This window comes from Coenobita brevimanus, chromosome 47, assembly GCF_032717465.1.
Source record: "Coenobita brevimanus isolate Jiangsu-jjx chromosome 47, ASM3271746v2, whole genome shotgun sequence".
NCBI lineage: Eukaryota > Metazoa > Arthropoda > Malacostraca > Decapoda > Coenobitidae > Coenobita > Coenobita brevimanus.
Window position 1 is genome coordinate 5,651,524 of NC_137000.1, and position 25,849 is coordinate 5,677,372.

General features: G+C 41.3%; 1 protein-coding gene across 1 annotated transcript in view; it reads right to left on the reverse strand.

Annotated features, from left to right (window-relative positions):
* Positions 1-4,804: 4,804 nt before the first annotated feature.
* Hel89B (histone acetyltransferase 1) overlaps positions 4,805-25,849 on the reverse strand; it is a 161,048-nt gene continuing 140,003 nt past the window's right edge. The window contains exons 30-33 of the mRNA XM_080271725.1: positions 20,276-20,438; positions 16,140-16,276; positions 11,836-11,917; positions 4,805-5,044 (exon numbers count right to left, since the gene is read on the reverse strand). Coding sequence (XP_080127851.1) covers positions 4,805-5,044; positions 11,836-11,917; positions 16,140-16,276; positions 20,276-20,438 — 622 coding nt within the window. The remainder of the gene's footprint in view (positions 5,045-11,835; positions 11,918-16,139; positions 16,277-20,275; positions 20,439-25,849) is intronic.

Sequence of the window (25,849 nt, forward strand, 5' to 3'; positions counted from 1 at the left end):
GTAAACATGATTGGTTTTGGGGGTGTGCAGAGAAGGCATGCAGTGCCAGGAATCGTGACACTGGCACAGGTGAAGAATGCTGTGAAGTGGCTGAAAAAATGGGAAAGCAGCTGGAGTTGATGAGGTGTATGCAGAGATGATTAAGTGTAGTGGACAGAGTGGAATGAAGTGCTTGTTGGAGATATGTAAGAAGATGTGGATGACTGAAACTGTGCCAGCAGAATGGAAAAAGGCTGTGATTGTACCCTGGTACAAAAATAAAGGTGAGCGAAGTGAGTGCATAGATTAACATGGCATAAGTTTACTGAGTGTTGCAGTGAAGGTATATGGAAGAATTATTATAGTGAAAGTAAGAAAGATATCAGAAGTCTTAGTGAGTGATGAACAGGGTGGTTTTAGGAGTCGCACAGGATGTGTGGATCAAATATCTGCAGTGAGAGATGGTGGAGAAGGATTGTGAGAAGGACTGTAAGGTGTTTATGGCACTTATGGATCTGGAAAAAGCATATGACAAAGCAGACAGAGAAGGATTCTAGAAAGTTTTACTCATGTACAGTGTAGACGGGAAGCTGCTAGATGCCATAAAAAGGTTTCATGATGGTAGTGAGGCATGTGTAAAGATAAATGGGGATCTAAGTGAATGGTTCAAGATCAGTGTAGAAGTGCGACAAGGATGTGTGATGTCCTCATGGTTGTTCAATACATATGTGGTAGATGGGGGTGCCCATCATCCACTCACTCATTGTGGGGATGTCTTAAGGTCTCTACACTGAGTGACAAGCCAAATGGTTTCCTGTACCCAGGAAACCAAACCACTTACTACACTAGGTGGTAACCATATAACCAGGGTTTTTGTCCTGGTTAAGTGTCCCCCAGATTCCCTTATCTAAAATCACTTAATTATGGCAGACGTTTTGGAAAGTCCTCTATAACTGAATAAAATAATCTGGTGGTGGGGGAAAAAAAAAAAAAACTAAAGAGGTTACCAATGTTAAATCAATATTACTAATATCCTTTCAAAATAGATCTTCATTAAGTTGATGTATGGTGCAATATATATTCATCTTCATCTTCATCATCCAATCCTACGTTGACCCATGAGGAGCGTAGAAGAATTTTATATTTATCCTGGACCTATAATATTCCATAACATACAATTTTAAACACATCAATGAACAACAAAATGTATGGAAAAGCTGTTTACTCACACAATACAACAGTTTTAGCCCAACTTGGACTCTCATCTTTCAAATATACAGTATATACTGTATAATGTGTGTGTATATATATATATATATATATATATATATATATACACACACATATAAAAAGCTAAAGAGGTTAGCAATGTTAAATTAACATTCCCCACGTCCTTTCACAATAGAGCTTCATTAAGTTGATGTTATTTTATACTTATACTGGACCTATAATATTCCACAACATACAATTTTAAACACATCAAAGAACAACAAAATGTATGGAAAAGCTGTTTACTCGCAAAATACAACAGTTTTAGCCCAATTTGGACTCTCATCTGAAAAAATAAAAAAAAATAAAAATCCATATATGGCTTTCTTCCATCTATGGAATTTTCTGTACAATGAAATTAAGACATGCACAAGCATATCAATATAAGGAAAAAAAATAATAATAAACTTGTTCATTATACTGAGAAAATTGGCTTTCTGAAAAGACAACTTAAAACAACGTTATAACTACGGTAACCTACGACTGATGATGAACTGCTATGAAAGATGCTATTAAATGATGAATTAACAGTAAAAAAACAGGTTGCCTCATAGGTATATATGTGAACTGTCAAAATAAATAACCAGTTCAATCCAATGGCATCCTCATCTAGCTTATTCTCGCTGGTACCAGACGATTTTATGCAATTCCCGGTAGTGAAGGGGATAATGAAGGCAACAGGTAACTCCTCTAGTTCCAAAGCCTCTCCCAAGCTGTATAAAACTGTCTGGAGGTAACAAACATATTAAAGTACATATCGTCAGAATGAAGGGGTTAACAATGGAAATGTAAAATACAAGGCGTAAGAAAAAGAAAAAATCTAGTGGAAATCAAAGATAAAGAATTGTTTTGTTCAAGAGGATGTTTGGGTCCTATATTTCTCAAGTAATACAAACTTATTTCTACTATACTAGATGTTTGGGGCCTATATTTCTCAAGTAATACAAACTTATTTCTACTATACCTAATCATGTAACTACTGAATGCTGACGTATTCTAGTCCTTAAGTTCGTCCATTTTAACCTGGCAGAGATTATAATAATTTTGCAGCAGAAACCATATTATGGCTTTGCATCATTTCAATCCACCTGCTTTTACTAGCACCATATTCTAGTGTTAATCTCTTGTTGCAGTTCAGCATTCGGGATGAAGAGATGATAATACCTGGCCAAGTTAAAGTGGGCAGTAGTTGTAATATCAGTAACTACAATATTATTGTACACCAAAAATAATTCCTATATATTTGCTTACCTTACTCTACTCAGTGTATTACCTGTTGCAAAAAATATTACATTAATATAATATGGTTTCAACAGTTCTGAAAAACAGAATTTACCATATAAGTCCAACCAGGAGATTGAAGCAATATTTGCCTGAAATATCAGCCACGCATTCATGTCTGTTTATGGTATACAGTACTTATGAGTGTGTGTCTGTCAATATACACACATACTTATACATACATTCTTGTTCTTCTACTGCATCCATAGAACAATTGCATCCAACAAACTCAAGAAATATCAAGGAAAAATATTAAAATCTAATGTAAAGAAACTGTTCCTTTAGATTCCCGGAAAGGATCACATACAGCTTGCAATCAAGTATGTTAAGAATATCTCAGTTCTTAAGAAGTGAATGAAAAAAGCAAATCAGTGGGTGACCACATATGTGTACCTTTCAATCCTTTAGCTGGTGCTGGAGAGGGATGCCTCCATGTGGTGGCATTGATACAAATGATTGGCTCTGCTGCCTGGTTGTACAAATATCACTTAATTATTTCCCCCTCCCCCAAAAGTAGGATGGTGGACTGTCAGAGAAGGGCAACGTTCAGCCTACAGTCCACCAGTTCATATTCTAGGTGAACTTGGGGCTATAATTACAAAAACCATCATTTTGCTGCAGAACATACTGTGGGTTATTATATTTTGGATAATACCAAATAACCCCATTTGATTAAGAGATATCCTGGTCGTTAAAGGCTTCAAAATTATCCTAAGTAATGTTTCTTTTCTACTGTACACCTAGAAATTTTATTTGGCTGACACTAGACATTTTTGTTCTGTCTAAGAGAAATCCTAGCAACTGAAGGGTACACACCCAGTTCTCATTATAAGTCAAGGATCGTGTTTCAATATATCACATTAATTTCTTGCTTAATATGCCTTCATTTAACACCTTTTTTATTACTAGAAACCTTGTAATCAACACAGGAGCACTTTTCACATAACTTGGCACTGTTCAACATTAAAAAGGTGCACAGTGAAGGGTCAGGACTGATATACAGTATATAATTTATACTTGCATTTACCTCAGTTTCTCTCTTCAATAACCTACTCACAGATATTAACATTTATTAAGTACAGATCCACCCAAACACATCATATTTATTTATCTGCAGCTTGAAATGTTTTTTAAAAACATCTGATAAAAAAAATATCTCTTGCCGGAGCATAATCGTCACTAAAGTGGTTTTCACTTAAGCTGGTAGTTTTTAAGAACATACGTCTACTGTTAAGAGAGGATTTGCTGTACAACTCTGTCCACAACACTAGGACGGTAAATTCATGGAAACAGGCAGAGCACCTTTAAAGGTAGCTATGGAACTTTAAGCAGTTTTTCTCAGTTTACCATGGGCTTAACCCATACACTGCCATGGATGCAAACATCTGGAAAGCTTATCCGTACAACATCCATGTAATCTGGCCGAGGAAATTATAACGCAATCCAAAGGTTAATCAGGAGTTATAAATCCTTCAGCTATGAGTTTTACTCTTATTTGAGTACTATAATACTTTTTAATGTTTTTTTCTAGCACAATCAATTACAGTATCCACAGAAGGTTTGTTCTTGTTGTTACAACCACATGCTCTGGACATGAATCAAGTGGACTGCAGGAAATGAGCCATTACAACCAGGAGCTCTCCAAGATCTTTTGTTGTGCTGAAGGACTGTCTGTTATGACAGTGTGATGCATTATCTTACTGTGTTGTTGTATGGAAGGTTGCACTGCAGTGTGGGTAGACTGGATTGTTTGTGTGTTGTATTTTGCGTTGGTAATGAAGCAAGGAGGAGCAATGTTGAAAGAGTTCTGACGTATGAAAATTACTGTACAAAACCGAGGACAACATCTGAAGCATGGCAACTCTGCAGAGTTATTTATCATATCAATCATCCAGCTCGTAATACTGTAACTTACACTGAAGTACATCTTGGGTAATTAGTCTCATTAAGCAATTTTCACTTTTTCAGCTTCCTTCATATTCTCCAATCATTAGTAACAGAATCTATGAAGAACATAGCTAGTCCAGTAACTAAACTAATAAAAATGTTCACAAAACGATGGCTTTAATTTGAGAAGAAAAAAAAAAGGTAACCATTCTATGAAAACAAAATGGAAGAAGGTTGTAACAGGTGACTTAGAAGTTGTGATTTCAGTGACTGCATCCTCCGTACATTCACTTCATTAACGATATGTCAGGTACCAAACTTCCAATGAACTGCATACAGGCAGCCTTGTAAATAAAAAGGGCCTTTCAGATTTGACTACCTCTTTGTCTTATTTTTCCTTCTTCAGAGTTGCTATGAAGGAGTCAAGGTTATACTCGGATTCATACTGGTCAGTATCCCAAAGTTCTGGTAGTCCCTCTAACATTGCCTTGGCCCCAACTGCCCCAAGGCCCAATGTTTGAGATGCAGCACTGCCACTGCCACCACCACCACTGCTGCTTCCTTCACCCATACCCTGGATGCTCTTGCTGCTCCCTTTCATAGAGTCCAGAGTAAACAGGTCTAGCAACTGAAAAAATGAGCTCACATTAACCTCTTCATTCCAAACACATATCTTATGTTTTGTTCTAGATATTGTATTTCAACACGACTTTATTCACCTCATGGCAAGCCTTTTCATATGGAGAGGTCAGTTGTAGCCACTATTTACCCTTTAACCACAAGACATCTCCCCACAGCTGAATACTGTATTATGAATAAAAATTGCCTAAAATTCAAAAGATACAAGAAAATATGCACTGTTAAAATGCTAATCTTGCTCTAAACATAAGAGATACTAGAAAAAATGTACAATATTACATTGCTGCTGATGTACAGGCGGTCTCCAGCTTATGATGGGGTTATGTTCCAATAAACCCATTGTAAGTGGAATATTTCATAAGGGTTCCTTTCCTCCATCCTCCTTCCCTTCCATCCTCTTCTGTCTTTCTCTCCTTCAGTCTTTCCTCGTCCTTCTGCCTATGAGTGACTTTACACTCCCTCTTCTGTAACCTATTGTAAGTGGGATATTTCGTAAGGGTTCCTTTCCTCCATCCTCTTCTGTCTTTCTCTCCTTCAGTCTTTCCTAGTCCTGCCTATGGGTAACTTTACACTCCCTCTTCTGTCTTTCTTTCCTTCATTCTTTCCTCTCCCTTCTGCCTGTGGGTGACTCTACACTAAGCAAAAAGCCAAATGGTTTCCTGTACACCAGGAAACCATTTACTACGATGGGCAGTAACCATATAACCAAATTTTGATGCCTGGTGGTTTTGTGGGTAAAATTGTGCTCCAATCGGATTGAGCCACTGAAGGTTTATATCCAAGGGATGGTTGGGGTTTATTGCTCAAGTAAATGCAACTCAGGGATGAGTGAGGCTGGTCACTCTCATCTTAAATGTCAGGACCAATTGCCTAGCCCCGGGCTCCTACACTACTCATGGGACAACGTAGGATTGGATGATGGATGGATGGATGGAATATATCCTAAGTGGAATACATCGTGTGCTGAGTAAGGATGGAAGTTTGGAGGGCGAAATGCCTGAAAGGGTACAACAAGGAGGAAAGGTTGCTGGTTCTTTGAATGCAGTAATAAGAAATAGGGAGGTGAGCATGGAAGTAAAAAAAAAGTCACTGCACGATAGTACAGTATTGTGATACCAACTCTAATGTATGGAAATGATGTTTGGGCCTTGTTGGAAGGTCACAAGTCGATGGTGAGAGCAATGGAAATGACTTATTTGAGAGGAGCATGTGGAGTTATATGGAAAGGCAGACTGACATATGAGGAAGTGAAGAAGCATTAGGGTGTGGATGTGGATGTGACAGAATGCGTTAGGAGAAATACACTAAGGTGGTCTGGCCACGTGGAGAGGACGGAGAGTGAGAAACTAATGAGGACAGTGCATGTGAGTAGAGTGGAGGGAGGGAGAGGGTGGGAAAGGCCGAGGTTGAGATGGAGTGATGGAATGGAGAGGTATATGTGACAAGGGTGTGGGAGCTGGGAGCAAGACAGTGAAATGGTGGGAGACAAGGTGACATGGAAATGATTTGTTTGTGACCACCTCTTATGGGATTAAGGTGTATGGCGGTAAAACATTTAATAGAAAATGTATTTAATACACCTAACCAACTGAACATCATTGCCTAGTCAAGCCTACTTTAAATGTGATTAGAACACTTACATTAGCCTACAGTTGGGCAAAATCATTTACACAAAGCTCGAGTTTGGGGAGACAATGAACATGACTGTGTACAACACACATTTTATGAAAAGAGAGTGTAAGTTGATTATGTACGAGTCTGGGGGAAATAGCAGTCAGATAGATTATTTTCTGGTCAGGAGGGCTGATAGGAGGTTCACGAGGGATGTTAAAGTTATAGGAAGCAAGGAATGTGTGCAGCAGCAAAAACTATTGATTTGTGACATGGTGCTTAAAGGACGAGTGATGAAAAAGAGGACTTATGTACCTTGGAGGAAAATATGGAAGCTGAAAAACCAAGCACAAAGGGATGCCTTCTATAGCGAGATGAGGAGAGTGGTGGCTGAACAGGGAGCTGTAGACAGAGGCGTTAATGAACAGTAGAGCCCACAAGAACAACATCTTGAGAGTTACAGATGCAATATGCAGTTGGACAAGAGGCCCACCAAGAAATAAAGTAACTTGGTGGTGGGATGAGGGTGTAGAAGCTGCAGTTGAGGAGAAAAGAAGGCTTTTCTAGGAATGGAAGAAGGGTGGTAACATGGAGGAATACTTGGCTGCCAAGCGTAGGGCTAGAAGAGAGGTATACAGGGCGAAGTCTGAGTCACAGAGACTTTTACTTGATAACCTAAATCATGTAGAAAGGAAAAATATGATATTTAAGGTGGCAAATCAGATGAAGAGGGATAATCGGGATATTATAGGTGAGCAGTGTGTGAAGAATGATGAAGGAAGGGTAGTGGTGAACAGTGGGGATATTAAAGATGCATGGAGAGAGCATTATAGCCGGTTGTTGAATGAGCAGTTTGACTGGGACAGGGAAGGTTCAAAGCCAGCAGATCCAGTGTTTGGCCCTTGGCCTTTGATTGATGCTGCTATTGTGAGTGAGGCAAATAGGCAGGATGCAGATGAGTAGGGCAGCAGGTGTGTCTGGGTTGACTGCCGAAATGTTGAAGGCCTCAGGAGATATAGGGGTGAGGTTGGTCACTGACCTGATAAATATGATTATATATGAGTGTGTTGTCCCAGATGATTGGCTGAAGAGTGTAATTGTAAATGTGTACAAAGGGAAGGGTGATGCCCTGGAAAGAGGAAAATATAGAGGTATAAAGTTTTCAGATCAGATAATGAAGGTAACGGAGAGAGTTCTAGAAGGTATGATTAGAGAAAGAGTGAATATTGATGAGATGCAGTTTGGGTTTATGCCAGGCAGGGGGACCACTGATGCCATTTCATTGTTCGACAGCTTCAGGAAAAACATATTGGAAAGAAAAGGGATCTGTATTTTGTTTTTGTTAATTTGGCAAAGGCCTTTGACAGAGTCCTTAGAGAGGTGGTGAAGTGGGCAATGAGAAAGCCTGGGTTGGAGAAGTGGCTGGTTAGGGTGGTTATGGCCATGTGCTCACACCCAGGTAAGAGTGAATGGAGATTTGAGTGATGAGTTTTCCGTGAATGTTGGTGTGCATCAGGGGTCAGTTTTGAGTCCCTTGTCATTTATCATGGTACCTGAAGCCCTCTCACACGAACAGAAATGGACTCCCGTGGGAGATGTTGTATGCTGATGATTTGGTGTTGACTGCAGAGAATGAAAGGGAGACAGAGGAAAGATTTTGGATGTGGAGAGATGGTATGGGGCACAAGGGCTTAAGGGTAAATGCAGATAAAACGAAAGTGATGATATCTAGGGTTCGTGGCGGTACAGTCAAAGAACAGGGAGAGTGGCCATGTGCAGTTTGCCACAAGGATCTGGGAAGTAATTCCATTCTGTGCAGTGTCTGTGATAAATGGGTGCACAAGAGATGTAGTGGTATTAGAGGTAGACTGCGAGAAAATACTGATTTTATGTGTGTGGCATGTCGGTGAGACCAGGTGGAGATTGTCAGGCGTGAAAGGATTGAACTTGCTGGTGAGTCTCTTGAGTGTGTGGAAGAGTTTTGTTATTTGGAAGACATGTTATGTGCTGGAGGTGGGGCTGGAGCCAGCTCTGTGGCTAGGGTAAGAAGTGGTTGGAAGAAGTTCAGGGAGCTGTTGCCTCTCCTGACATTGAGAGGACTCTCCCTACATGCTAAGGGGTCTTTATATGCAGCATGTTAGGAGTTTGATGCTGTATGGTAGTGAGACCTGGGCAGTAAAGGAAGAGGATATTCGCAGGCTCAGACGTATAGAAATGACAAAGATTAGGTGGATGTGCAGTGCATCCCTGCATGCAAGGCCTGGGGGGTGCTGGGTTTAAGATGGAAGAGTTGAGAGGTAGGATGGGACTGGAGTATACTGGTGTTGTGATGAGGAGAGGTAGATTGAGATAGTTTGGGCATGTAGAGAGGATGGGGGATGATAATTGGGCACAGAAGGTGAGAAGTGTTAATACTGGGGGTGGGGTTGCAAGGGGCAGACTGAGAAAGACATGGGACGAGGTCATTAAGTGTGATCTCAGCGTTAAGGGACTGAACAGGGAGGCTGCCACAGATCAAGCAGCATGGAGAGCCGCCATTAGGTGACCAAGACCAACGCATGCAAGCATGTTGGAGCCTACAAAAATGAAACAAAATGAAATAAAACAAAGCCTATTTTATAATAAAGTGTTTAATATATCACGCAATTTATTGAGTACTGTACTGAGACTGTCGACTGCGAAAATCCAAGTTCACGTGCGATGGCCATTATGGGCTTGCCGCCTTCATGCTGGGCAACTGCCTTGAGTTTCATCTCAAGAGCCATTGCCTTCATCTTCTTCTCACCAGTAGCAGGAGAGACAGATGGGCATTCCGCAGACATGATGGACGCACAAAATACAGTGTGGATACAAGGGGGTATAAAAAAAAAAAAATGGTAACAGAACACGACTGAGTATCAGTTGTATACACTAGTGACCACATGGCAGACTAGGAAATGTGACTCACTGCCACTGCCCAGCATCATGAGAGAGTATTGTACCTCATATCCCTAGCCTGGGAAAAGATTAAAATTCAAAATTCAAAGTACGGTCTCTACTGCATGGGTATCACTATCGCACCATCATAATGTCGAAAAATCGTGTCAGACCATCATATCTCGGGGACCACCTGTACAGTGGAATCTCATAAATCACAGCTTTATGGTACTCAGCACATGCTACGATTTGAGAACACCGAGATTTAGAAATAACTATCGCATGGGGAAAATTACTTATGGTTCTGTCATCTCAGAAAAATTGCCCCCAAACTTCATCAAACTGGTCATCAGCAAACACTAATGACCTTCATGCTTGGTGTGGGAGGGAAGTGCTGTGGTTGGCTTATAGTAAGTGCTATGCTTGAATATGACTGGTTTTGTAACTGCCATGTTTGACTCCAATTGGTTTACGCATGGCTAGGTGCGAGGACTTGAGGTAATGGTGGCACACATTACACAAGGCATTGGAAGTGTCACTTTTGTTGGCTGCATCCACGAAATTCATGTAATTTCCGCAATTTACTGATGTTGCAAATCTGCATTGTGGTTGGTGGCGGTGCTCACCATCCACTCACTAGGTGCAGTGCTGCTCTGGGTGTCTGCCCTTTCCTCTCTTCCTTCCTTCCTCTTCTGTTTTTCTTTCCTTCATTCTTTCCTCTTCCTTCTGCCTATAGGTGACTCTACACTAAGTGAAAAGCCACATGGTTTCTTGTACACCAGGAAACCATTTACTACGCTGAGTGGTAACTTTATAACCAAATTATGGCGCCTGGTGGTTTAGTGAGTAATGAAGGCACTCCCATCAGATTGACCCAGTGCAGGTTAATATCCAAGGGGCGCTTGGGGTTTATTGCTAACGTAATGCCACCCAGAGATAAGTGAGGCTGGCCACTCTCATCTTAAATGTCAGGACCACCCTGTCCAGAACCGGGATCCTATGCTCCTCATAGGGCAACAAAGGATTGAATGATGGATGGATGGATGCAAATTTGCATGATGTCATTCCGAATTATGAATCTGCTATTAACCCTCTGATGACAGGCTCCCTGCACCCTATCCCCTTCCCACAATCAGGTTTAATTTCATAATTTGGAATTTCCCAAAAAATATGTTTTTTCTTACAAATCATTGATGTAAATCTCTACTAGAAAGTGGGTGGCTGACCACAGTCAGTATACATGTACTCTGCCTCTCCAGGTGCCTCTCCCCCACCCTACTCTGTCCCCGCCTGCCTCTTCCCCATGCTCCTCTGTCACCCTGGGTAGGCTGTTCAACCCCTCCACCCCACCCCACCTCTGTCCCAGTCAGCCTCTCCCTGCACCCTCAGGCACATGAGAGAGCCCGCCTCACCACTATCAGTGAGTATGGTGCACTTTTAAGTTGAAACATGCCTGCGAAATATGAAAACGTACTCAGCCGTGAACCAATGTCAGGGGGTTAAGAAATGCATAATTTAGGAGATTCCACTGTATATGTTAAAATTCTAATCATGATCATCCAGATCATCCTTAAAAATATATATATATTTTTTTTCTTTAAGCATAAGGATATCATGAAGTAAGATCCAGAGAACAAGGAGCGAAAAAGTCCTGGAGTGGGAGAATTATCAACATCATGCTCTGTGTAATGACTCAGACCTTAATTCACACATTATTCAAGCCTGAAATCTGGACTCCCACTCACAGGCCTAATGATATGCATGCATTTTTGTTTTAGCTGTCTTTATCTATCTACACCCAAAAAAAATAATTCTGTAGAGGATGGACACAAACAAACTGCCTCCAAGTTACCCTGCTCTCCACTGCCTAACTGTCCTTCTTCCATTTCTCACCACTCCCATTTTTTTTTTTTTCCCCATGGACCTACGTCCACAGCAGTCCTCTTATGTAGTACACATCCACACACTTTTATATGTCACCATTTCAATGTTAATACCCAGCATTCGCAATTAATACATGCTGAGGCTGTTTCACTGACAATGGGAGTGACTGAATGAGCAATGGGAGTGTATGACATTGGTTGGCTTTAGGTAAGACCAATAGTCTGTTAAAACAAAATTCAAATAATCACACTGTTCCCTGCCCAAATGTGGGATTAAAACTGGCATCCTCTCAAAAAGACATTCTGTAACCATCTGACCATCAATATGACTTTAGTAGCTAAGCTATTACATAATACACATCAGTCTTACCTGGTCTGTGCCCATACTGAGAAGGCTGGAATTCTCCTGGCTAATCACTGTGTTGGCTGTCATCATCTTAAACTTCTGCAAACTGTAACAACAAATGTGCAGTTAATAAAACAACTGAACTGCATCCCTAGATATTCCAGCTGAAATGGGTCACTCGGAAGTAACATGCATCATATAGTAATAAATATATACCAGTATATATGGTAATGAGCTTCCATGCACACACACACACACACACACACACACACACACACACACACAAAGAAGGGTTGAAAATGAAGGTGTAACTTATCAAAAAATGAAAAAAAATCATCATCATCATCCAGACCTCCTTTCCCACCTTAGGGCAGGGTGAGGAGTAGCAACGTCCAGACAGCCCAATCCAATGGGCCACGCTTCCATTTACTCACCATTCAAGCCCCCAGAATCCTGGGTCTATCTGATACACCAAAAACATTCATTGCATTCTGTAACTTCACATAAATGTATCCAATAGAGTCAATCCAGATGCTGCCACGTTAAAAAGAGGTGCCAAATCCCTGATCATGGGCTTCTCCTCACAATATTCATCCACCCAACACAATCTCTTGTCAGTCCCCTAGCCTCACCAAATTCCAAACCTCTCTTCCTCACACGCTCATCCACCATACCCCTCCACCTTCTCCTTGGCCTACCTCACCTCCTCCCTCCTTCAAATTCACTCAGATATATGTTTTTCACCATTCTATTGTTAACCATTCTCTCCACATCACCATACCATCTCAGTACACTCTCTTCAATTCTGGCGTCCACAGACATCCTTACACCACATTTTTCACGAATCACACTTTTTCGTATCCTATCCACTCTCTGTACTCCACATACATTCCTCAGCAGTCCCATCTCCACTGTTCTCACTCTTGACGTTTCATTTTCATGCCACACCGTAGTCCCACATCCATATGTTAAAGTTGGCACTAACACTCCTTCACGTAAGCCTCGAGCAGCTATAACACTCGAGCTTCTATTTCTTATCAAGGCCTTCATTGCAACAGCTACTTTCCTTCCTTGTGTCACTCTACTTTCCACTTCTTTTGCACATTTTCCTCTCTTTTTTATCACTGTACCCAGGCATTTGAACTCTCTCACCAATTCCAGTCTCTATCAATCCACTGTAACATCACACTGGGGGTCACCTTCTCTCTCAATAACCATCACTTTAATCATTTCTACATTTACTCTCAAGGCACAATGCTCACAGACATCAGCAAAACTCTGCACTAGTCTACCAAGTTCTTGTGCGGTATTTGCAAGCAGTACTGCATCAACAGAATACAACAAATCTGAGATATTCCATACATCACCATTCACTATCAATGACATCAATAACCATCACTTTAATCATTTCTACATTTACTCTCAAGGCACAACACTCACAGACATCAGCAGAACTCTGCACTAGTCTACCAAGTTCTTGTGCAGTATTTGCAAGTAGTATTGCATCATCAGCATACAACAAATCTGAGATATTCCATACATCACATTCATTACCAACGACATCCCCCTCTCCATTACTCGTGTTGTTACTTCTCTCACTGCCCCATCCATATATATATATATATATATATATATATATATGTATATATATATATATATATATGTATATGTCTATGTATATATATATATATATATATATATATATATGTATATATATATATTGAACAACCATGGGGACATCACACAACCTTGTCGCACACCCACACTGATCAAAAACCATTCACTTAGATGCACATTTACCCTTACTCATGCTTCAATACCATCACAAAAACTCTTGACGTAACCTAGCAGCTTACCATCAACACTGTACATGCGCAAAACCTTCCACAATCCTTCTGTGTCTATTTTGTTGTATGCTTTTTCCAGATCCATGAATGCCATAAACACATTATAGTCCTTCTCATAAGCCTTCCCCATCATTTGTCTCACTGCAAATATTTGACCCACACATCCTCTGCCATTCCTAAAGCCACCCTGTTCACTACTTACCAGGACCTCTGATATCTCTCTTACTTTCTCTATGATAATTCATCCTTAAACCCTCCTTACCACACTTGATAAACTTATGCCAAGACAATTCTTACACTCACTTCACTCACCTTTATTTTTGTGAAGGGGTACAATCACAGCCTTTTTCCACTTTGCTGGCAGTTTCACTCATCCATGCTTTCTTACATATCTCCAACAAGTACTTCATTCCCCTCTCTCCACTACACTCAATCATCTCGGCATATACCTCATCAACCCCTGCTGCTTTCTCATTTTTCAGCTGCTTCACAGCATTCTTCACCTGTGCGAGTGTCACATTTCCTATCACTGCATTCTTTCTCTGTGCAACCCCAAAACCAGACACATTTACAGCCACTCTGCAATCTCTATTCCCATTCATCAGGCTTTCAAAATATTTTTTCCATCTGGTCCTTACTTCATCCTCATGGGTTAATAATCTACCACTTACATCCCTCACACTTTCACATTTCTTTACACTGTCACTTCTACATTTCTGTAACTCTTTCCAGAATAACTTCCTATTTTCAGAGTAATTTGCATTCATGTTTCTTCCTTGATCATCATTTATCCTCTTTTTTTTTTCTCTTCACTAGTCTCTTTACGTGCTTTTTGCTCTCAATATGTTCAGTTCTTATTTCAATTAAACCCCTGTCCTGTAACAACTATAGCCACTTCTTCCTTTTTTACTCCACTGCTCTCTTAACCTCTTCATCCTACCATGCTGTACCTTTCTTCTTTGTTGTTACTCTTGCCACATCACACACTGCTTTAGCATTCCTAACTAAGCAATCCCTGTATGCATTCCACTGGCTGTCTTGATCCATTTTATTCCACTTCACTGATTCTAACTCCTCCCCTACTTTGGTCCTGTATTCATCTGCCATTTCTCTGATCCTGAGCTACTCGACTTTCAGTCTTTCTCCCTGATTGCTCCACTCACTCCTGGTCCACCTCACTCCTCTCAGCTTGATCTGGCATACCACCATCATATGATCTGATAAGACTTCCACATCATCCTCTCATGGCCCTCATAACAGCAACCATTCCCAGCATCGACGTCTCTATGAGCACATAATTAATCAGGCTCCTTTCAACACGATCCCTATTTTCTCTTTACCATATGCATTTTTGTATTTGAAATATGAGTTACAAATGCAGAACCTCCTTTCCTGACACATCCTTCAGTCGTTTCCCATTATCATTTTCTCCTGGTGCTCCATTACAACCCATTATGTCATTCTCAGGACCAGTGCCTACTCTTCCATTCATATCGCCCCTTACGATCACTTTATAGCTCCTGAGCATATCTCCCACTGCTTCATCCAGCTCATCCCAAAACCTGTCATTCTCTTTCTCACTCCTGTCATCAGATGATGCATATGTTACAATCACAGCCACTTTCACCTTCTCAAACTTGAACTTGACATACATACACTTCGAGCTGACACATTTGTAATCTCTCATTCCACTCTGCCACACTTCATTTATCAACAAAGCAATTCCTTCCTTGCATCTTCTTCGTCCATTCATGCCCAACCTCACACACTTTACACTCTCCCACTCCTCCACTTCACACCCTTTCATCTTTGTTTCACACAATAACTTCACAGCATATCTTGCACTCTTGAACACATTCACCACTTCCACCCTCTTTCTCTCCTCATTCACACCTCTCACATTTCACATGGCCATGTGAATCTGCCCATTTGGTTGGGTCCCTAAGCAGGTATTGGGCCCTCCAGGGCTCTCCAAAACATTTGCCATGATTAAGTGATTTTAAACAGGGGATTCTGGAGGGCACTTGACCAGACCAAAACCCCGGTTATATGTTTACCACCCAGCATAGTAAATGGTTTCCTGGGTACAGGAAACCATTTGGCTTGACACTCAGTGTGGATACCATAAGGCATCTCTACAATGAGTGAGTGGATGATTGGTGCCCCTGTCTAGCACAATAATAAAGGTTTTACCTCCCCTCTCACCTCATTACCTAAACACTGCAACACTTCTACTCCTTATACTGTCACTGCTACCACCTACTATTTAAATATTTAAAATTAATCTGGGTATTCAATATTCAGCTACATTAAAGCCTTGACATCAGAACAAATTAGCAATTAATCTTGCCTCATCACTAGGTAAGGGGAGATAGACTAAGATTAGTTAACATAACATCTAACAAAGGATACAACTGTTCTACAGTAGATGGGTTGCTATTATGTAAAAAAAAAAAAAAAAAAAAAAAAAAATCAACACACCCCATGATCTTCTCCTCAAGGGTGCCACGGGTGATAAGTCTGTATACATTGACAACACGCTTCTGGCCAATGCGGTGAGCGCGATCCATGGCCTGCAGGTCTCTCATTGGGTTCCAGTCATGCTCAACAAAGATCACCTGTAACATGAAACATTATTATAAAGATCTGTTAGCTATACATATTTATTAGCGAGAAACTCAAGAAGTAATTAGTCTGATGAGGGATAATACCACAATAAAATGAAATGTGTTACTTCATATCTTGGCTGCTAGGCACAAACCCAACAGAAGTAATCATCCAACATAATTTATTCATTCATTCATCATCCAATCCTACGTTGCCCCACGAGGAGCACAGGAGCCTGGGGGTAGGCAGTTGTCCTGACATTTAATAATGAGAGTGACCAGCCTCACTCATTCCTGAGTGGCATTACATAAGCAATAAACTCGAACCACCTCTTGGATATAAACCTTCAATGACTCAATCCGATTGGTGCACTGTAATTACCCACTAAACCACCAGGTGCCATAATTTGGTTATACAATATGGTTACAACGCAGCATAGTAAATGGTTTCCTGGTGTACAGGAAACCATTTGGCTTGTCACTCAGTGTAGAGTCACCCACAGGCAGAAGGAAGAGGAAAGAATAAAGGAAAGAAAGACAGAAGAGGGAGTGTAAAGTCACCCGTGGGCAGAAAGAGAAGGAAAGGATGAAGGAATGAAAGACACAAGAGGATGGAAGAAATGAAGGATGGAGGAGAGGAAAGGGCAGACACCCCGCAGCAATACATAGAGTGAGTGGTTGATAAGTGCCCCCACCTACCACCAATCAGTAAATTAAAGCACTGATGATTAAAAATAGTTCATCATTCATCACCTAATCTAGTGTTGCCCCATGAGAAGCGTAGGAGCCCGAGGTTAGGCAAGTTGGTTCAACTACAATGCTGGATTCCAGGTACCAGTATGTTACTAGTTTCAAGGAATCTAACCTAACTTGTGTCTTCTAAAATCACCTGATGCAACATTTTCTGGTCATTTTCCCGTAAAAATAAATAATATTCAACTGTAAAAACTCCCAAATGTTCTAAGCTAAATAAAATGTACCTCAATAGTATGATTGGTAGAGGTCTCAGGTCAGAGAAGTGTGTGCACTAACCCTCCAAAAGAAATCCAAGAGGTGGCCAAAGGATTTTTTATCTAAACACTGCCAGGGAAGTCAAGTGGTCTCATAGCCTACTCTCAAGCCCTTGTGGTCTCATAGCCTATCCTCAAGCCCTTGTGAACTCCAATAAGGGTATTAAAGATGCAGTTGTTTGTGGTGCCTAATCTAAAAATCCCTGATAGTAACTATAAAGGACTGGCTGTTGCCAATTCCTACACTACAATCCTTATTAGTAGCTGTGTACCATTAGGAGCGACTTATCATGAAAAATGAAACCAGCTCACTTACAGTAATCTGAGAGATGAGGAAACCAAAGTTAATCAGTCTAAACATTTCTGGCCTCACTTTACAGTTCTCTCAATTATCGGTGATGTCCAATTACATTAGTTGTTAATGATACAAATTCAGCTGCTTCTTCGGCCATTTCTTCCAACTGTACTGGGGGCACAGTGGCTCAGTGGTAGAGTGTCATACTCAGGACTGGGGGGTCATGAGCTCATGCCACGCCCGGTAGCTGCAATGCCGGGAGGGGTAGCGCCCTCTTGTCACCTAGCAGGGCTATATGATCTAATAAGATCTAGCTTGGGGGAACTTTTGTTCCCAACTGTACTGCCCTTCTGATATCACTGTCAACATCATCACCCAGACTTCCTTTCTCACTCTAGGGTGAGGTACCGTAGGGTTTAACCCCTTAACCGCGGGTCGTCACTTTCGTGACGCTTGGGAGCAAGGGATCATACTGCGGGGCGACACTTTTGTGATTCTGTGTTATTTTGAATTCGCCCGGGCTTTGAAGTGGTGGCTTGTATCATCTATCAGTACTGCCAATGTCCAGCACTAGTCAGCACTCCTAATCTCATCGGTACTCCCATCCATTGTTGACAATTTAGCCATTTCTCCCCGTTCTTGACTCCCCTCCCTACCTCCCCTCCATTACCCTATCCTCTCGCCTGCCCGGCCGTGCTACACTAAGTAAATCTTCCCTGGAATTTTTCACTGATTTCATCCATTGAATTAAGCCCTATGCCCTATTCTTATACCAAATAATATATACAAGAATGAAATAAGGTAAGTGAGCATGCCATACACCTAGAATTGGCTAATTATCACCTGACAACACCTCACGTGCACTCGTTCGCTAATTTTTGCTGTTTATTTCCCCTTGAAATATGCCGTATAATCTATTTTCATAATAAAAATATATATAAGAAAGGAAGGGAGAAGCCTAAGTGATATTTACATTCACCTGGAACTACCTAATTATTGCAGGCCACCACACTGTATTCTACGCTAAGTAAATCATCCCTGGAATTTTCCACCGATTTCATCCATTGAAATAAGCCCTATGCCCTATTCTTATACCAAATAATATATACAAAAAAGAAATAAGGTAAGTGATAGTGCCATACACCTGGAATTGGCTAATTATCACCTGACAACACCTCACGTGCACTCGTTTGCTAATTTTCGCTGTTTATTTCCCCTTGAAATATGCCGTATAATCTATTTTCGTAATAAATATACATATAAGGAGGAAAGGGAGAAGCCTAAGTGATATTTACATTTACCTGGAACTACCTAATTTATTATGTATTGTCTTGGTTTCCTGCCAATCATCTCATTGCTATATATTAGCAGGCCTCACAGGGCTGAAGTTGGTAGTATTGCACTCACCCTAGCCAAGCGGCAGGAGGCCACTACTATCAGTTCACTGTTGTCTTTGAAAGTGGGAGTATGTCTGATCCCCTCCTGCTAACTTCTGCCGCTTTATACCCCCATGCAATGGGCCCTGTGACCTTTACCCCCTACTAAACCTCGTGTGGAAAGAGGTAAAGGGCTGACAATTGATAGAGAGTGACTATGATCTTTTTATTGAGTAAAACAGTGCAAGTGGAATTGTAAATAATGTGTAAACAGCAAGTGAAAGCAATGAATGTAAATATAAGTGAACAGTGGAAAATAGTTTTATAAGTTACTTCAAGTGACAGTCCATAACACAGTGTTAATAAAACAAAAATGTAAATAAAGTAGAGAACGTAAATAGAAATGTAAATGAGTGGTATTAAAAGAATACGAATATATATACTAGGAGTAATGAAAGTGAAAGTTTCACTCTAGCATGTATGAATACTATGAGTTAAGAGAGTGAAGGTGAAAGTGACATTCACTCTCAATGCTAGTATACAGGACGAGAAAGTGAATGCTACGTATTTTACTGAAAGAAATTGAATGCCTACAGTGACAATAAACTACTATTACTGAAGGAAACTTATGGATAAAGACTGTAGATATATATATAAGTGTTATATAGTAACAGAAATATAAACTGTGAGTGTTTTTATGAATAACAGACAACACTAGCGGCGAACGATCGGAAGTGGGATGGTCATACGCCCTCGTAATTTTCATTGCTTTCACAGTGTTTTTTGGGGGGGAGTATGGATTCCAAACTATTTGAGAATCATAGATTAGTGTTTCTAGTGATAATATCAGGCTGTGGTAATCATATTACGAGTTGTCGGGAAGTGTAAAGCGGAGACTTCGTTACCCAACTTCAGAGGTCTCCACAAGTCCTACGGTACTCGACGAAGGCTCAACAAACACCCAAGGAGAAAGCTGAAGGTATGTGCCATAAGTATATGTGATTTTAATATTCTAGGACTAATAACTGATTTTTGGCAAATATTTTTAGAGAGTCTGTCGGAGCGCGAATATGCCCGCGGGAGCCGCAAGTCAAAGCAAAACAAGCCCGCGGTTTAAGGGTTAAAGATAGAAAAAAATTGACAATGAGATATCAACCATGTCTGCCCAACTGAATAAGCTACACTCCCACTCATAATTCAAGAGCCATTTGTGTAACTGGACTTCATTAATTCACCACAAATGCTACATACCTTGAATGTCAATTTCCCACTTTTATGTTATCATGTTTACTTATAAAAATCAATATGGGAAGTGTTTACAGGTACTCACGGTGTCAGCACCAATAAGGTTGAGGCCAAGACCTCCAACCTGAGTGGTGAGGAGCAGAAGGTCAATGGAAGGGTCGCTGTTGAACCTCTGCACCAAAGCATGTCTTGAACCTGCTGGCACTGACCCATCTAGTCTCAGATATGTCACACTTGGCAGATGTGTTCTGGATGAGACAGTTACGGCAATACAGTACATTGCACTAAATGTTAGTAAAATTAACTCTTACCTTAATACACTTCCAGTTAAAGAACACAGTTTAGGATAATATTCTGGTTAATATCAGACACTTCCATTAAGAGAAAGTAACATCCAGTAAGTATGGGATAATGGATTGAATAGGGTGGCTGCCAGAGATCAGGCAGCGTGGAGAGCCACCATTAGGTGACCAAGGCCAACAACAAGTGCACTGGAGCCTTTATAAACAATGTGATACGACAAGCTAGGCATGTAACTTTTCACCACAATATACAAACAGTTCTTGCTGTTGTGCTACCCATTTGTCTGACTGAGCAGATCCATTAAAACAAGCAAGCAACCACCACTGCAGGGTTGTCCCATGCAGTGAACCGACGTTCCAAAACAGATGACAGCGTCTCTATACAGCGAGGAATGGGGATTAGAGTGGAGGTTTAGTTCCTGGAAGGACAACACATTTATGTTTCTCCGCCCAATTAACAGGGTCACCATGGTTATGTCCATGTCACCCAGTTATTCGGCTATGAGGTTACAACCCTGCATCGTAAATGGTTTCCTGAGTAACAGGAAACCATTTGGCTTGTCACTCAGTGCAGAGCTACCCGATGTGGAAAGACGAGTAATAAATAATAACTGGAAGAACAGGAGAAACAGGAGGAGAGGAGAAAAGACATAGAAAAAGAAAACTGATTTAAAAGGAAGAAGTAGGCAGCACTACATCCAGTGAGTGGATGCTGGGTGTACCCACCTACCACCAACACATAGAGCAAACAATCACTGTAGCAATAAGGTCAAAAGGATAAACTGTTTGCCTTAGGATTACAGGGATCAACATCTAAGCCTCACACAGGTAATGCTGTATGAGATGCAGACTCTCTTCTATCACAACAGTTCTTAATATAATATGCTATGACCTATAGTAAACAAAAATAATTTTTAAAAAATCTTTATCATCATCCTGCTCTTTTTCCCCACCAAAGGATGGGGTGAGGTAGGGTTCAGAAAACAAGTAAAGGGAAGCCATGCATGATGAAGAACTAGTAACAGTATGTCCAGTGAAACGGGCTAGGCACTAATTCACACACCATTCAAACCCTCGGAATTCTAGCTCCACCTGGCTGGGGCAATTTTGTGTGTGTGTGTGTGTGTGTGTGTGTGTGTGTGTGTGTGTGTGTGTATTTACCTATTTGTATTTACCTATTTGTAGTATACAGGAATTGAGCAATGCTCGTGTTGTCCTGTCTCCATATCCACATTTATCAAGTCTACCTTTACACACATGAATGTTTTTCTCATGCACCACCTCTTTGTCTAAGTCGTTCCAAATATTTAAGAATATACCTAATTGTGATATACACAGAATGTACTATGCTCGTGGGTTTCCGTTGCCGTTTCTCAATAAGTCGAATTTAACTTTAAACTCGTTTAAATTTTTAGACTGGATGATCTCTTTGTCCAGGCTATTCCATAAGTCTATACTTCTGTAAGGAAAGCTATATTTCTTGATATCCTTCAAGCAGCTTGGCTTTTTCAATTTCATTCCATGTCCTCTTGTTGCTCTCTTATCCCATACAAACAGATCTTCTTTGTCAATTTTATCTACTCCCACCATGGTCCTGAACACCGCAATCATGTCTCCCCTCTTTCTCCTTTCCTCTAACGAAGGCAAATCCAGTTTTTCCAGCCTCTCTCTCTGTATGACAGGTCTGTCAGACTGGGGACCATCTTGGTTGCTGTTCTTTGTATTCTCTCAATCTTGTTTATATCTTTCTTTTTGTGTGGGCACCACACTACCGCTGCATATTCTAACCTGGGGGGGATCATGGCCACTATCAATTTTTTCATCATTTCCTCATCCATATAATGAAATGCTACTCTTATGTTAGTCAAGAGCTTATAAGTCTCTCCAACTATCTTGTTAATGTGCTTTTCTGGTGACAAACTATCTTGGACCAGCACTCCCAAATCTTTCTCTTCTCTCCTTTTTGTGATTAATTCATTACCCAAAAAATAATTCAGTGATGGTCTCCTGGTACTTTTACCCATTTCCAATATTTTACATTTCTTTACATTAAATTTCATTTCCCACGTCCGGCTCCAATTATGTATCCTATCCAAATCCTCCTGCAGTATTTTACAATCCTCCTCAACCTCTATCTTCCTCAAGATCTTTACATCATCAGCAAACAGACTCGCATAACTGTTCACTCCATCTACCATATCTATCTATCTATCTATTGCCAGACGCCTCAATCCCGTTTGGGGTGGCCACAAACAAATCGCCTCCAAGTCGCCCTGTCCCCCGCCATTTCACTGCCCTGCTCCCAACTCACACCCCCCTCTCTCATATACCTCTCCACCCCATCCCTCCATCTCATCCTCGGTCTCCCCCTCCCTCTTCCACCCTCCACCTTACTCATATACACTCTCTTCGTCAGTCTTTCACCCTCCATCCTCTCCACATGGCCAAACCACCTCACTGTGTTCCTCACAACGCTTCCTATCACATCCACATCCACACCACAACGCTCCTTTATATCCTCATTCGTCAGCCTGTCTCTCCACGTGACTCCACAGGCTCCTCTTAAATAACTCATTTCCACTGCTCTCACTCTTGACTTGTGTCCTTCCAACAATGTCCAAGCTTCACTTCCGTATGTTAGAGTTGGTATCACAATACTGTCATGTAGTAACTTTTTTACTTCCATGCTCACTTCCCTGTTTCTTATCACTGCTTTCAAGGAACCAGCAACCTTTCTTCCCTGCTGTACCCTTTCAAGCACTTCACCCTCCAAACCTCCATCCTTACTCATCACACTACCCAAATACTTAAACGTACTCACATTTTCCAATTCCTCACCATCCAACCTCGCTGTACATTCACTGACTTCACCTCTCTCAAAGACCATCACTTTACTCTTCCCTACATTCACCTTTAGGTTCCATTTCTTACACACTCTCCCAAACTCATCCACCAAGCCTTGCAGCTCCCCTTCGTTTTCACTCAACAACACAGTATCATCTGCAAACAACAGTACAGGGAGTTTCCAAACACTATCCTCTCTCACCAGGGCCACTCCAACATCCACTACCCTACCTTGTACCTCTTTTATTACCATATCATTTATTACCATATCATTTATTACCATATCATTTACGTAAATCAGGAACATTACTGGCGCCAACACTGAGCCTTGAGGGACTCCACTCTGTGTGTGTGTGTGTGTGTGTGTGTGTGTGTGTGTGTGTGTGTGTGTGTGTGTGTGTGTGTGTGTGTGTGTGTGTGGTTAGGGGTTACATTAAAAAATAAATCATTAAATACAACGATCCTATGGTTATCGTGCACTTTATTATAGTGATATTCGTTATCGATGCAAGATGAAAATTTGCACTCAGCTGTTATAGAGAATTTATTGGCCCCAAAACATCATTTTTTTGCACCTGAGCTGATTTCTGCTAACAATGTGCTAACAATAATGGCACAGTGTCTGAAGTTTCTGAGGCCCTACCTAAGGAGTAAATCCCAGGTGGTGGTGCCCACTAACTCTCCACCCATCTCAAGCCCATCTCAGGTCTCTCTATGATATATGTTTCTTTCTTATTGTGCCCTTTTCATCACTGTTTACTTACCTAACCATACTTATGTGTGTTTCTGGTACATACCATAACAGAATGTACAGTAGGATCTTGCCAATAACATCTAACTGGTGCCAGGAAAATGCCGTTATTTGTGAAAATGTTATTTGCATGACATTAAAATACATGCATAAAGGATTTATTGGTGTTGCAACCCCAGAACTTTTACCCATTTTTCCCATTTGAAGCCCTCCTGTCACTACTTTTTTTAGCTGAAATAATAAGATTAGTTATTAAATCGTCATGAGTAATAAAAAACTCACCTTAAAGGAGTTAGTGACATGTTTGGTATGATGATTGTTCTGAGGCTTGTGCATGGAGGCTACTGTGACATACCCCCTGACCCCTCGCTGGCTTTGTCCCCACTCCTGCCTCTTGTACCAGGGTCACCCACTTTCGTCAACACTTCACCAAACCCCACAAAGTCAAAATCATCAGGAAAGTCCCTAGTGTCATCAATGTCTTCATCTACTCAACCCCTCTCTGTTGTTCTTCATTGGTTGGCCAGCGTTGCAGAGAGAAAGCGACTGATGAGTGATGGCGGACATTCATTCAGTCATAATATTGTTTCTGGTATTTTCTTGAAATCTGGTTTACAAAGCCAATCATTAGTTATTAATTCTGATGGCTGGTCTCTCTCCATCTTAGTAGACTTGAGTTGTGGCAGGAGTGCCGACCAGGCGTGTTTAACGGTTGCCAATGTTGTATTATTCCAGGCTTTGACGAAGAAATTTACAGCCTGTCGAATATTTCTTCCAGAATGCAGCAACAGTCATTATGGTGGGGGTTGCAGGTATGCCAGGTGGAGCAGGTGGGGCTGTGGAAGTGGAGGGGGAGGCGGCCAGTGAGTCAGGTGGGGCAATTGAGGTGGAGGGGATGGCGGTGGGCGAGTCAGAGGAGTGGCGAGGGGAGAATCCTCCATCTCCTCCTCGCTACTGCTCACATTTTCAGCAATTTCCTTCATCTCTTCTTGTTTGTTTCTTTCCTCATCTTGCCCATCCATCCATCACCCAATCCTATGTCACTCTATGAGGAGTGTAGGAAGCCAGGGCTAGGCAAGTTGAACCTGAGGGTATGATCACACCGAACGTGAAGAGCGGGGCAACTTGAGTGGGGAGGGATGAGGCGACACGATAAAACACACTAAATCCTATGTGGGTGGCCGCACTGAATGAGCGGGGAGGTTTGTTGCCCCGCTCACCATCCACACTCGTTGCTACGCGATGGAGCATGTTCCAAAATGTCGCACACTGCCTAGCGACATCCCTACTCCCCAGGCATTTGCATCATCATTCAGTCATGCTGGTGCTGCGTGTTGGGGAGGTTGGGTTCTAGTTATTATGTCTACTGAACCCCTAATTGCAGCTGTGTGGGATCCAAATGATCCACTCCACAAAAATACTAGAGTACTGAAGAAACACTGGGAAGATATCAGCGAATAACTGCATACAAATGGTAAATTATCCATCCATCCATCATCCAATCCTACATTGCCCCATGAGGAGCGTAGGGGCCCAGGGCTAGGCAGTTGGTCTCGACATGTAAGATGAGAGTGACCAGCCTCACTCATCCCTGAGTGGCATTACATAAGCAATCAACCCCAACCACCCCTTGCATATAAACCTTCACTGGCTCAATCTGACTGGAGTGCAATAATTACCCACTAAACCACCAGGTGCCAAAATTTGGCTATATGGTTACCACCCAGCATAGTAAATGGTTTCCTGGTGTACAGGAAACCAT